This window comes from Sprattus sprattus (assembly GCF_963457725.1).
Source record: "Sprattus sprattus genome assembly, chromosome: 9".
In the NCBI taxonomy this organism is placed as follows: Eukaryota; Metazoa; Chordata; class Actinopteri; order Clupeiformes; family Clupeidae; genus Sprattus; species Sprattus sprattus.
In genome coordinates, this window is record NC_137928.1 from 23125381 (window position 1) to 23139239 (window position 13859).

Consider the following 13859-nt stretch of genomic DNA (forward strand, 5'->3'; position numbering starts at 1 on the left):
TATCTCTGTTTCTGAGTGGAAAGTGACACAAATACTTCCAATGAAAAGTCATGACATTGATCTAAGTAGTCTAGAAATGTGTCAAATGTTATGCATCTTTATTTTCCAGTGGATTCCCCTAGTCCTCAACCCCAGCTATACAATAATGCACTTTCTAGGAGCTAATAAGGTATTCTGGGTGTTTAGTATAATGCATGGCACAGCATGATCTGTTGTATGGACATTGCTATGTTGTGCATGTGTACAATTTGTATGTATGTGTTGTGATTGCTTTATCCAATTCTGCAGTCTTAATGCAATGCATCTAAATGTATCCCCATTTTAGATGCAAATCTTGTCTAACATTTTATTGATTCTGTAAATTATTCATAATGAATAATCTTTGTATCTGTGTAAAATGTTCTCTGCATCACCGAAAGTTGTATACACTGCATATATTTCAATTTGACTACCATAGCAGACAGTTCATCTACGTAAACCTTATAGATAACTCGCTTGACAAGGCTGTTTGGATTACAAATCCAAATAACTGAATTTAACAAATCTTTACGTTACATTGTGTCAATCAATTAAATATCATCTTCCTACTCCTATCTTGACTTCTATTGTAAGCTAATATAGATATGGGTATATAATATCTGTGGTTACAGAATTGACATAAGAGGAACAGAATTGTCCCTAATGTATTCAAACTGCTCAGTACATAATCAGGTTACATAATTCATTGATTATACACTGGTATGGTACACTGATGTTTTTGTTAAAATTTAAATTTTCTTCTGTGTATCAGAACACCTTTGAAAGTTTTGTGTGAGGTTCTAAGATGAAAATATTAGGATGAGGCAAAAATACCAGGACCATCTAGTTTGCACTGTACAGTAGACTTTGGTTGAAATGCGTATATTTGCCGAATGGATGGTGCTGCCATCTCTTGGCAGTTCATAATATGGCATAGGTTCTGAGATGAGTCAGTCTGACTTATCACTTAATAATTAGCTGTCTGCATCAGTTGTTTGTACAGCAACTACAGTTTTGTCATTGCTGGACCACTAGACCTTGTGTTTTACGTTCTTATTCTGACTGGATCCGCTGTATTGTGTTTTTTATAGTGTTAAGCATGCATATTTGGACTGGTTATTGTGTTACAGTATATGTTCACTGACCTTTTGAAGACCCGTTCATAATTATGTCTTTGTGTCTGTTTCTACCTCTATGTGTAATTTCTGTAGAACCGTCAGCTGAAAGGCATCAGAGGCCTATTTAATAAGGGCTCAAAGGCATCAGTTGAGAACGGACTGCCCATGCGAAAGCGTTCCCTTAGTGATCACCTCTTGCGGCGCACAGCTAGTGCCCCTGCCAAGGGTCGAAAGAAGACCAAAATGGCTCTCACTGAGGCTGCAGAGGACCCAAAGAATAACACTGGCGAAGCTTCGCAAGCGCAGAAAGTGTCGACGGACCGTCGTACCAGTGCTCGAGCTCCTCTCCAACACAGGCCAGTCTCCATGCCCCTGGAAAAGCTGCTGCAGGGCCAGCTCAGCCTGGGGTCCTCAGACCAGGGAAAGCCTGACCCAATCACAGACACTCTCATTGGTGAGTCTCACTCCTTCACAAATTTCTGCCCAGACTCACCAAAGAACATTGTAATCAAAGTGAATTAAGTGATTTGGCCATTTAGAGACTTATTCACTTTGATGGGTATGAGTTGAATGCAGTATGTCAGTAGGTTCGGATGATTTTTTGTATCATAGAGTTATTTTCCACAGTAAGGATCACCCAGACAATTTATTCACATACAAAATATTGAGTTTCAGTGTACAAAGTGTCATAAGAATCAAAAGTATCTTCTGATTTTCTTTTTCAACTCTTTAGTTACAATATTTATATGTAACTGTCCCTGTAAGAAAGAGACTGACAGGTTTACACCTTTCTTCCTTAACACCTTAACTTGCTTTTGTCTTGTTCTGTCTCTGCTGTTGTGCTTCTCTATAGTAGAAAACTGACTAGGATACCCTGGCAGGTAAACCAAAAGCCTTACTAAGGTTGTCTCATCCAAAACATTTCAATATTACATCATTCCACTGATGTCATTTTTATTTCTAAAAAGAAATATAAAATATCTTTCTAGCCAAAGAAGTCATCTGGTCACATCTTTCAAAATCTGTTTTATAAATTCGATGTCCTACAAAAATTTCATTCTCAAATCCCTCCACTCACAGTCTGACTTGGTGGTACATCACATTTGTCCTTGTGTTGCGGTTGGCGTGTGTCAGCATTGGTGTTCCATCCCTCATGAGATTCTGTTGCAATCGCTGACTAAATCCTTTTCTCTGTAATGTCTTCCACAGATCTGGTCCACTTTGCACGCCCCAGGTCCATCTCAGTAGACCTCCTCATTGAAACCACACCCTCATATAATTCTGACGACCATTCCTCCTCTGTTGGCAAGATCCCAGGAGCAGATGAGATGAGTAATACTGCCTATCTGGTAATTGGAGAGGGACAGAAAAATGTAGATGATCCCAACACAGACCCTTCTTCACTGGACCGGTGCAGTCACAAACCCAATGCTAAGGAAGTGCCAACTCCATGCTGCTCTTCGCCTGCACCAGGCAGCAGTTCAGCATCCCATGTTTCAAGCCCAGTACATCACAAAACATCTCTTTCTTCGCCATCACCTCTTGCAGTGGACCAGTATGATCAGCAAAGTCAGCTGTCTCTTCAGGACAGTACCATCTCAAGGCTTATTGATGCTGTTTCCCTGGGCAATGAGTATGACACTTGTGGTTCAATATCTGCCTTGATTGGTCAATTTGAACTCACAATGGAACATGGGACCCCTAAAACAGAATCAGGACAATCAATCTATAGCCCCTCTCCCTACAGTGTAACTCCAAACTCACATAGAATATCCCACAAACACAATACAAATTACATCAAAACCACCAATGCTTCAAGCAGTCCTCTCAAAGCTATCCCAAACTCACAAAAACACGCTTCCCCTAAGAAAGTAATCCGGAACACTAGTAGTTCATCCACAGTTCCATTCTATTCTGAGCCTTTACTTCTCTCAAGTCCTGAGACCACAGAACCTGCAGTGTTTACCATTCTTGATGAGGAAGTGCTGTCCCCTGTTTCTCTAAGTAACCAAAGGGATGTGACCATTGGTGTTGAAAAGAACTTCCAAAAGAATGCACATGGTAGCACCTTGGATTCTGTCCCTTCTAAACAGAATATCGGTGTGAATCTTGAAGACACTAATTGCTGGGGGGGAAACAGGGAGGATGGCCAAAGAGGCCAGTATCCCACTTACAGATCAGTGCATGCCTGGAAATCAAATGGCTACACCCCCTCAGCCAGCACCAGTCCAAACCCTAACCACTTCCTCTTCTGTCATGAGTCAGCAGGTAGTAGTCTAATGGAGGTAGAGCTCAATGTCGATGAAGATCCTCTGGAGACCACACAGTTCTCTCCACGACATGGTTATGGTTGTAATGGCCAGGGACTTAATAATACCACATCTGCTGGCATACACAATGGACATTACACTTCCCCTCTGCATGACAGACTCTCAAATGAGCCCTCACCTCTTCACCAGCCCACCCTACAGCCCCCTCCTTCACACAGACTTGCTGGTCAGCCAATCATGTTAGACCAGCGTCATGGTTTTTCTAATCTGTGCCAAGATCGCTACCCAATCAGCAGTGCAAGGACTGACCCCAATCACCACATTATCAATGATAGGACCTTATCAGGGAGGCATTGGAGGGACACCTACAGTGAATATGCGACTAATGGAAGACAGGCAATGCCACAAAAAATAAATGATCATGATGAGAGAGCCGGACACGTCCGTAATGGAAACCTCTCTGAATATCTGTCTGAGCCCCAAAGGCACAACTCCACCATGGGCAGGGACCTGTATTCGCCAATCTCAGACTGTGATGTTCCCTACAATTACACTGAGAATGGCTTTGTCTCAACCAAATATTCTCAGCACACCCAGGCAGCACCCTTCCACGTGGAGCATAGTTTAGCTGCACCAGGAGTAACTAAAGCTCCAAGCCCTTGCAAGTCCAAGAGTCTGGGAGACCTGACATCTGATGACATCTCCTGCAACTTCCAAAGCAAGTACAAAGTTATCAGCCGCAGCTTCATCACTTCGTCCCGAGACAACAGAATAATGGACAGCCTAAACCAGCGACCTCAATCTGCAGACCCCTTGACAGAGCAGCTACGCAAGCTAGTGACCTTAGAGCAAGAAGAGCTGCCCCAGCCGTCCCTCTCCAATCAGATCCCACCCAAGCCCTTGCCAACATCTCTGCCCTCTCTGAATCCCTGCCCTGTCAGCTCAGCGGAGGCTGCGGATGATCTTGAGGATCCCCCGCCTCTTCTGACCCGTCGGCTGTCCTCTCGCAGTCAGAGCCGAGTGCGGCACATCGCCAGCCGCGCCCGCGAGAAGCAGGAGGCACTGAAATCCCGAACTGCTGCCAACAGCAACCGAGTAGTTCTGCGACACAAATCACCTAGCTCACAAAATCCTCTGCCTAACAGGCACTCCACTGGCTCCTACATTGCGGGGTATCTGGAGCAACTGGAGGACAGAGGTTTGCCTGAGGGGGCCTGTACTAGTCTCCGATACAGTTATGGTGATCATTACTACACTGATGACTCAGCGCTCCTCTCTGATTCCTGTCTTCCTTCAGAACCTGAGGTCTACTTCCTGCTCAGACTATGATTTTGTCTGTAATTCTGTGTATTATTGGCCCGCTCCACCCCCTGCTCATACTTATACGTACTTATACCCTCTTGATGAGGGTTGTCAGCTGTTAAGTAAGACAGCATGTTGTAAATATACCTGTTTTTATGTGTGAAAAGTCCTGTCCTCTTGTCCTACTGTGAGGCTTATGATTGATTGGCCCACATCTCATGAAACTACTTCACAATATGTACTGCTTGTGTCGCTTGATGTGACCTTACTCAGAATAATTGCTTTGATTTTGAGTCAAAGGTAATATGGTGAGCAGTATGGTCTTTGTCCTTTGATATTTCTCTCTGTCCTTTAAAAAAATGTGTATGTGTGTAATTATAAATTTGGCTCTTATTTTAATAGAGCTGTACAGTCTTCCTATGTCTTTTGTTCTGTTTGTACATACAGATGTTGATTATCTGGTTTTATTTAAGGCACCATGAATCTTCCTGTTTTTGACTTTGTTGACTATGTTAGTAAGTAATGCATGTTAACTGTTGACTTGTCAAGCATGACTATGCACTGACTTTTAGATGTTTTCATGCTTTTGCACAGATTTAATTTTTTAACGTACTGGATGCAATACATAGACATGCTTGCTCTCTTTTAGTTATGAGTTCAATAATGGCAACAAAACAAATAAAACAGTTACACTTTTTTTTCTAATTGCTTTGATACCAAAAGCAAAACCAAACCTTCTGTGACTTTTATTTGTTATTTTATTAAGAAAACATTTCAAGCTAAACTAACATTCTAAGATTTTTTTGGTGTAGAGGTACTGAAATCTAACATTTGTATCTGCACCCAATGGAAAACTGAGCTTTTTCCTACCAATGCAATAAAATTCTGAAAATGTGATTGTGCGTCACCTCCTCAATCAATTATACTAATAAACAAGCAGGACAGTTTAGATTGTATCTTGTTTTCAGTGATGACAACACATCAGATAATCCAAACTTCTTTTTTCAACCAAATGTGTTTACTTCAATGACTAACTGCCCAATCTATGCAACTCAGGCTAATCACTGTCCCCATGCAGCATCAGTCATCCGCACATTCATCGCTAAATGTTGGCCAATTATTGCTAACAGTTCGTCTCTTGAGAGAGAAAAAAACGTCTTTGCTCTGTAATTCTTGTTTTTCTCACGTCCTCTCAGGACCATGTGGTCTGAACAAATACCCATACTTACAGCACTCACACACACAGAAGGGGAGGCTGGCACTGAGTCAGGTCAGAAGAGCTTCACCCATGCCCAGCTCCACATCGGCCCTTTTGCTGCAGGCTTCTGCCACACTGCTGCTTCTGCTCTGGCTGCCTGGAGAAGCAGTGGTGGCTGAGATGGCAGAGCAGCAGCAGAGCTGTTCACGCTGGGACCAACCTGAGGGGGTCGATGACCGTGGCCTCTCTCAGGATGGAGATGTGGTCATTGGAGGGCTCTTTGTGGTGCATAACCAACCACCTACTCCAGACCTGAGCTTTATTAGGAAGCCTGATATAAAACATTGCTTTAGGTGAGTGTCTCTCTCTCTCTCTCTCTCTATCTCTCTCTCTTTCTCTCTAAAATTTGCAGATTTGCATTAGTGTGTGAACAAACTTAAAAGCAATTTGAAAGACTGAGATGAAACGTAATCTTTGATTCATAAAATATACAGTATGTTTCACAATATCAATGGTAAGCTTGATATCACATTTTTTTTGTTCTTTTCCAGGCATCACATGCAACCCTGTCACTAAATCTCTAATTCTTTGTAATGAATAATGTAAAAGAATGTAAGGAACTGTATGGCTTCTGTAAGATTTTTCTTGTTGCTTTACAAGACGTGGTGTAAGTTATGCAGAATATAGTTGTGTGTTTTGGTAGTCATTTGAGAGGTTCAGATGATGTCATACAACGTAGGACACAGTATGCCATCTGTGCCCTCTTTGTCTAAACTGTTTTACTGACCTTTTAACTAATGGGTGGGTTCTGGTTGATATTTATCAAATTTCTTTGTTGTCGTCCCCTATCTTATAATTTCCCTTACTGCCTTTTCAAGGGAAAATGTCAGAAATGTTTTGAAGTGAACTATCCTGTACCATCTTACATTTGATACCGCACAGGGCAAAGGGAGAAGGCAGTCACCCCACCAGCCTTGAAACCTGAGCTCCAGGGCAATAATGCAGAATCCCTCGTTTTTATATTTACTGAGCTATTCATTATTATTCAGTAAAGGTTTTGTGTTTCAGTTCCAGTTTTAACATTTATATTGGTGTTCTAATGGATAATTAGATTAAACGTTGAAATGGCCAGTCTTCAACATTTAAAATGGAATTTAGGACTGTTCTATTTTGACATTTGTAACAAACCCAACATTAGCCATTGTAAATAATGAGGGGTCTGTAGTGTGTTTTGTTTAGCAAGTGAAAGAAGTTGATTCCTGATTCTAATGTATTTAAGTTAGAAACAAGGAACCCTTAAAAACGCCTTTATTTGACTGATCTTGTGCATGATGCGGGCATCAGTGACTAATTTGTTTATATTGTGAAGCATCAGACATGTCTCTAATATTGCCTAATATTAGTATTAATAGCAACCCTAATGATATTTTTGTGTATCGCATGTCAGTTTTCAGAAGCAACCTTACCGCCTAGCCCATGCTATGGTATTTGCTGTTGAGGAGATAAACAGAAATCCCTACCTCCTTCCAGGAGTGCGACTTGGCTACCAAATCTTAGACAACTGCAGCCAATACCCCTGGTCCTTACGAGCAGCAATGTCTTTGATCAGTGGAGGGAATCATTCCTGTAAGTCTACTGGACCTGTGCGTGTGATTATAGGGGATGCATCTTCTACTCAAACTATCATGCTGTCCAGGACCCTCAGCCCTCTGCAGGTGCCACTGGTGAGTCACACATTCATCATATAGTGGGGAGGAATAAACAGAAAGGACAGGAAACTTTATCTTGTCTTTGTTGTATCACCATTTAAAAAGTTATTATATGGTTATATATGTAAAGCTCCTGCATCAGTGTACTAATAAGGATTCAAATATACATACAAGCTAGACATTTAAAATACCGTGCTGTGAATGGAGTATGATTTATTACGGAGCATATTTTATTTATGATGGTCATGTTTCAGCTGTACTTTTACAATCTTTGACATAATGTGAAATGTTGTTCGTGATGTTTGGTTTTAACTGGTTCAAAACCTCTAATTCACAGATCAGCTATCAAGCCAGCTGTGCCTGTTTGAGTAATAGACGAGAGTTCCCCAATGTCTTCCGCACTATTCCCAGTGATGTGTATCAGGCCCGCACCATGGCCCACCTTGCTCAGCGTTATGGGTGGACGTGGGTTGGAGCTGTGGTGGTGAATAACGACTATGGACTTCTGGCAGTGCAAGCCTTCAGAGAGAGGGCACAGGCCACAGGGATATGCCTGGCCTTTTTTGAGACGTTGAACCGTGAGACCTTGGCCCAGGACGTGGATCGGGCAGCAACTACAGTGCAGATGTCTTCTGCGCGGGTGGTGCTGGTGTTTGCCTGGTACACAGATGTGGAGGTTCTGCTGCTGGAGCTTGCTCGCAGGAATGTGACTGGTAGACAGTTCCTGGCCAGTGAGGCCTGGAGCACCAGCTCATACCTGCTCAATAACCCTGCCCTGAGAAATATCGGCAATGGAGTGCTGGGAGTGGCCATTAGGAGTGCACCCATCCCAGGCCTAGAGGCACATTTACGCCAGCTTCGTCCCTCCAGTCACCCAAGAGATGCCCTTCTAAGAGAGCTTTGGAGAGAGGAGTTTGGTTGTAACCCTGACAGTGGCTCCAGCTCTGACTCATCCTCCTTACCTCCCTGCAGTGGGACAGAGAGCCTGGAAGGGGTGCAAAGCACTTTCACAGATACAGCTAATCTGCGGGTGACCTATAATGCATATATAGCTGTGTATGCTGCTGCACATGCCTTTCACTCTCTACTGTCATGCAGTCCAATAGAGAAAACTGAGATGAACAGAAGCCATCAGTGTTCCTCTGACTACAATATCAGCCCAGCTAAGGTGAATATTTCAGCCTCAATTAATTTTTTCGGATAATTTGACATAAATAATGAACACAGAATATCATATCATATACGTATATCATTAACAAAACTCACCTTGACTTGAACCGAGATGAGCTTTACTGTCAACTTGTGCTCTTTCAAGCTTTTGCAACACCTGAGTCAGGTGAACTTCACCACTCAGCTTGGGGAGAATTTCTTCTTTCATGGTGGGGACATCCCAGCAGTGTATGACCTTGTGAACTGGCAGGAAGCACCTAACGGTGTGCTGAAGTACATCACAATTGGACGTGTGGAAGGATCCCAGCTACATCTGGAAGATTCTGCCATCTTGTGGGCCACCGGATCACAAGTAATTCCATTAAAGGCTAAACCTACATTTATATTGTAATACATAGTCTTTCTGAAATAACACAGCAATAGTTACACTCCACCCTTCTGGCATATGCAGGTGCCAGGGTCTGTGTGCAGTGAGTCCTGCCCTCCTGGGACTCGAAAAGCGAACCGGAAGGGGGAGCCAATCTGCTGCTTTGACTGCCTTCCCTGTGCAGACGGAGAGATCAGCAACACAACTGGTGAGGATATAAAGTTTAGAGATGTGGCATCATTAACAAAACACCTATCACAACTGTCTACTAATTAAACCATCTAATTATACCTGCTTATTTTAGAGGATGAAATAGGTCATATTGGGCCATGGATGGATATGAATATATTAAATAAATGTAATAGCACTCTAAATGTAGTATATTGTCTTGTCTGTGTCGTTTAGATTCTCTGACTTGTGAACGCTGCCCTCTGGAGTTCTGGTCCAACGATCGGAAGAACATGTGTGTTCCTCTCACTGTGGAGTTTCTCTCTTTCAACGACACCATGGGCATCACTCTCACAACTGTTGCTGTATCAGGTGCTGTGATGACAGCGGCTGTAGCTGTTGTCTTTCTGTACAACAGACATACACCCATTGTGAAGGCCAACAACTCTGAGCTCAGCTTCATGCTCCTGATGTCACTCAAGCTGTGCTTCCTGTGTTCTTTGTTGTTCATTGGTCAGCCAACAGACTGGTCATGTCGCATTCAACAGGCAGCGTTTGGGATTAGTTTTGTCCTGTGCATCTCCTGCATCCTGGTCAAGACTATAGTAGTTCTGGCTGTCTTTCGGTCAGCAAGACCTGGTTCAGACTCTATGATGAAGTGGTTTGGGCCAGGTCAACAAAGAGGCAGTGTTCTTCTCTTTACCAGTGTGCAGGTGGTTATATGTGTTGCATGGCTATCCCTAAGGCCTCCTATGCCTCACCGGAACATTGGGCTTAAGGGGTCAAAGATCATTCTAGAATGTACACTGGGATCAGTGGAGGGGTTTGCTACATTACTTGGCTACATTGGTCTGCTAGCAGCCATCTGTTTCCTGTTGGCATTTTTTGCTAGGAAGCTTCCAGATAATTTCAATGAGGCCAAGTTCATAACCTTCAGCATGCTAATTTTCTGTGCTGTGTGGATTGCTTTTGTTCCTGCCTATGTGAGCTCACCAGGGAAGTATGCTGTTGCTGTGGAGATATTCGCAATTCTATCATCCAGTTTTGGCCTCCTCCTTTGCATATTTACGCCAAAATGTTTCATAATATTAATTCAACCACATAAAAACACCAAGAAATATCTCTTGGGAAAGACTGACAAAATACAGAAATGAATACATCATTACTCATTTGCAGGAAGGCATTTTCATCCATGGAATGTTCACATAAAACCCATATGTGCATTTTACAAATAATAAAAACAATATATGAAAAGAACACAATGCAATGTCCACAATAGTACATTTATAAACTGTCCTTTGCAAAATCACTTGATATATTTATTTATTTATTTATTTTTCTATCTTATGATATTTTACATAGATACATAGAAAAAAACAACAACAAGCTTAATTCGAAACACAAATTAGTTTTAAAAACATCAAAGTATCAATGTAGTTTCCATTTCCATCTTTTTTTTGTTTGTTTTCAAAGATATCATTAGCTTATACATGAACAATTACATGTGAATGTTAAAAATCAACCTCCACATGAATCACACTCACTTAAAAAAAGACAAGCCCCTTGCGCGACTTTTCACGTCTTGCGTGCGTCGGCCCCTTTTTCTAGACTTGCGCCATTTTTTACATAAGCTTTAACGCAAGCCTCGCAGCCTGCATTCTATCAACGAATGTTACGAGATGAGGTTACTAAAATATTCTGAATGTCTACTCAGTTTTACAGTGCTTCCCAAGTAAAGGTTTGAAAAGAACTTCAAGCTTCAGACTTTCTGTGAGGGAACCTGTTATCTATCTGCAGAGCAAATGTCGGGCTCATACAAAAACATTAACGTGAATGAATTGATGCTAATACCTAGTGCGGTGTCTATAGGATTTCCCATATACGTTAGCATTAAGCTAACGTATTTTCTACCAGAGTAAAACATGCAATACTATGTGATTGTTTTTAGAAACGAATGTTACGTGATGAGATTACTAAAATGTATTCTGCATGTCTGCTCAGTTTAACAGTGCTACCCAAGCAAAAGTTTGAAAAGAACTTCAAGCTTCAGACTTTCTGGTTAGGGAAACAGTTTTCTATCTGCCGAGAAAATGGCAGGCTCACGGCAACACGCGCAACCTTTGGAAGCATGAACTGCTATGAGTAAAGTTTGCGCAACAATTAACCCCAACGAAGAAGCAAGCAGCCGCCTTTAGATGCTTCCTACTTGTGGCCGAGTGATCGGAAAAGATATCAGTGTTTGACTGCCACCCTCAGGATGCTATGGAAGAGCACACCTTTGGCCAACGATTCTCTGTACACCCTGATTTTAGTTAAAAGATAACTACTATGTACTTTATGTAAGGGAAATAAAAAATAATTCCCTTCAGGACGAAACAACAACACCCTCCGTTCGCCCCGTCGGGAATTATTTTTGGAGAATGACCGACGGACAATACATTATCCCTTACTTATTATACGGCTCTTCAGAATGTTCCAAAAAGTGATTTGAATGGGCCATCCCAACGTTCTTCCATACATTAATTCCTGCTAACAGACCGCTACAAAAAGATAATGACCGCTGTCCTTGGCAACGGGTTTTGTGCTTCTAATTCACATCTTTCATATCATAAGAAATAATTCCCTTCAGGACAAAACAACAACACCCTCCGCTGCGCGTTGGGGGTGTTGTTTGCCCCGTCGGGAATTATTTTTGGAGAATGACCGACGGGGAATAGGCTACATTATCCCTTACATAAAGTACATTATCCCTTACATAAAGTAGGCTACATAGTAGTTATCTTATCGGCCACAAGTAGGAAGCATCGAGGCTTATTATACGGTTACTTGCCAAAAACGATAGCAGACATTCCTCCAACATACCTCTTTTTAATGTCCCGTTTAGAAATAAATAGGCTACCCGTAAATCCTTCAATTGTGGCCGGAGCTTGTATTTACTTAGGCTACACAGCGCACCGGCCTTTATTTGGGGCAGGCCTTTATTTCTTACTCATCTTCTGTTATAGAATTTTATTAGGCTATTTAAATAATGGGCATAATTGCAGTAGGCTAATATAGGCTAATTAATTGCATGCGTTCAACACTTCCTGCACATCGCGTAGCGCTTTAGGTGCGGCGTAAAAAATAAACATCGGAGTTATGGTCTCCACTGTCAGTCACGGAGGAAAAGATTTCCAAAGCCTGGATTTTAATAATTTTTCTAGACACTCTATTATGCTTATCGCGGACTGAAAACATGTATTCAACGAGCTGGTTTGATATCCAGCCTAACTTTCTTTCTACCTCCACCTGCTAGTCTAGCCTATTGCATTCGTCTCGGGTAAATGTCAAACTTCTTTGTTGCTTTTTCTCCCGAATGTTCTTCAGCAATCAGCATACACCGTCTCTTTGAATTTAATATCAAAGTTACGTCTACTAAGTCTACTAGGCCTACTGCTTTATGATCCCTTCTGGAAAAAGTAACCTAGCAAACTAAAACGTTAGCCTACAGATAAACAACAGTAGGCTGTACGATATGTGCATTTAGGCTAAACAATAACGAATTCGCCTAGTAGCCTAGCCTGGATACCAGCCTGAACTCCGCCCACAACATTTTTGGGCTGGGAGATTCAGTCTGGAGTCGAGTTAGTTGGGAGGGTTTAAACGGCCCCGAAAAGTGATCTGACCATTCAAATTGTAAGGGCGGGCTTTATACGTTGATGGACAGATATAGATAGAATACCGGTATACATCGAACAAAGATGGCGCCGTCTCGGAAGCTTAGTGGGACATATTTTATATGATTTAAGCTATCTACACGACTTTTATATGTCTACATTGACTCGGTTAGTTGTGTATACGCAAAACGAGTGTTGCCCAGGATTATAGGTCTTAACTGAAGCACTCTAGAGCATTATTGATAGGTTATGCTAACGCGTAGAAAAAAAAAACATTCAAACGAATGGTAGCTTCTAGCCTTGAGTGCTAATTAAGTAACGTCTCAACAGATATGACAGCGCATTCATTTTGAAAGAGGAACAGAGAAACGCGATCAAGGCATTTGTCGATTGAAAAGATGTTTTTGCCGTCCTTCCTACGGGATCAGGTAAAAGTTTAATCTATCAGATGGAAATACTACGTTGCTCTGATTGGTTCTAGGTATCCAATTCAGCGAAGAGGAATTTTCTTTCCTGGTTCGTTGAAACACGCCCCATAATCACAGCCCAATAGTCCGGTCTCAGACTCATATTCTGACTAGAATTATGAGTATGACATCGTCAGGCTACTAGTAGCCTAGTCCTACGTGGGGAAATTTCTTTTTTTATTGCAAACAGCCCATGAAATTAGCCAACAATATTATATTAAACATGAGGAGAACATGTAGGCTAGGCTATTTGTGAAATGCATTCAATTAAATTGTGATGTCTACTTTGAGCCAACGGACTGATGCTGGTAGGCTACAGTAGCTAGGCTACTTTATTTTACCCCCGGTTTGTATTCGGGCCCGTCCTTTATTTGTCCTTATGGACCACGACCCCGGCTACTATCTGAAGCCCGGCC

The 13859-nt window shown here is 42.0% G+C and overlaps 2 protein-coding genes across 2 annotated transcripts in view; both read left to right on the top strand.

The window, feature by feature from the left end:
* Nucleotides 1-4735, top strand: part of plch1 (phospholipase C, eta 1) — a gene marked incomplete at both ends in the record, with an annotated part of 30017 nt that extends 25282 nt beyond the window's left edge. The window contains 3 exons of the mRNA XM_080845285.1: nucleotides 110-169; nucleotides 1230-1590; nucleotides 2346-4735. Of these exons, the coding sequence (XP_080701411.1) occupies nucleotides 110-169; nucleotides 1230-1590; nucleotides 2346-4735 (2811 nt within the window). The remainder of the gene's footprint in view (nucleotides 1-109; nucleotides 170-1229; nucleotides 1591-2345) is intronic.
* A 1261-nt stretch (nucleotides 4736-5996) lies between these two features.
* Nucleotides 5997-10474, top strand: LOC308370363 (extracellular calcium-sensing receptor-like; the record flags this gene model as incomplete). Its single annotated transcript, XM_080845017.1, has 6 exons — nucleotides 5997-6259; nucleotides 7354-7630; nucleotides 7953-8783; nucleotides 8931-9137; nucleotides 9237-9360; nucleotides 9558-10474. The coding sequence occupies 6 exons, from the start codon at nucleotides 5997-5999 to the stop codon at nucleotides 10472-10474; spliced, it is 2619 nt and encodes an 872-aa protein (XP_080701143.1).
* Nucleotides 10475-13859: the final 3385 nt, after the last annotated feature.